Below are 247 nucleotides of genomic sequence, written 5' to 3'. Positions count from 1 at the left end.
AACTGATGCAGCAGACACAGCTGTGCCCGCATTCCTTGAGGGTTCAGCTGATCTGCTTATAGAAGGAGCAGCAGAAGAACCAGCAGCCGCAACAACTGCTGCAGCACCAACAGCAGCAGCACCGCAACAACCAGCAGCAGCAGCACAACCTGCAGCAGCAGCAGCTCCTCAAGGAACAGCTCCTGCGTCGCCAATGGCTGCAGCAGCACCTCAGCAGCCACAGCCACTGCCGCAGCAGCAGCCGCAG

At 59.9% G+C, this 247-nt stretch overlaps 1 protein-coding gene across 1 annotated transcript in view; it reads left to right on the top strand.

Moving 5' to 3' along the window:
* The window catches only part of EMH_0056990 (uncharacterized protein), a gene marked incomplete at both ends in the record, with an annotated part of 1,308 nt that overhangs the window by 212 nt on the left and 849 nt on the right, over positions 1–247 (top strand). The window contains one exon of the mRNA XM_013497418.1: positions 3–247. Within this exon, the coding sequence (XP_013352872.1) occupies positions 3–247 (245 nt within the window). The remainder of the gene's footprint in view (positions 1–2) is intronic.

The sequence above is a fragment of the Eimeria mitis genome, genomic scaffold (assembly GCF_000499745.2).
Source record: "Eimeria mitis Houghton genomic scaffold, Emh_scaff2662, whole genome shotgun sequence".
NCBI lineage: Eukaryota > Apicomplexa > Conoidasida > Eucoccidiorida > Eimeriidae > Eimeria > Eimeria mitis.
The sequence above is the reverse complement of the archived record's forward strand: the minus strand, read 5'-3'. Positions and strand labels throughout refer to the sequence as shown.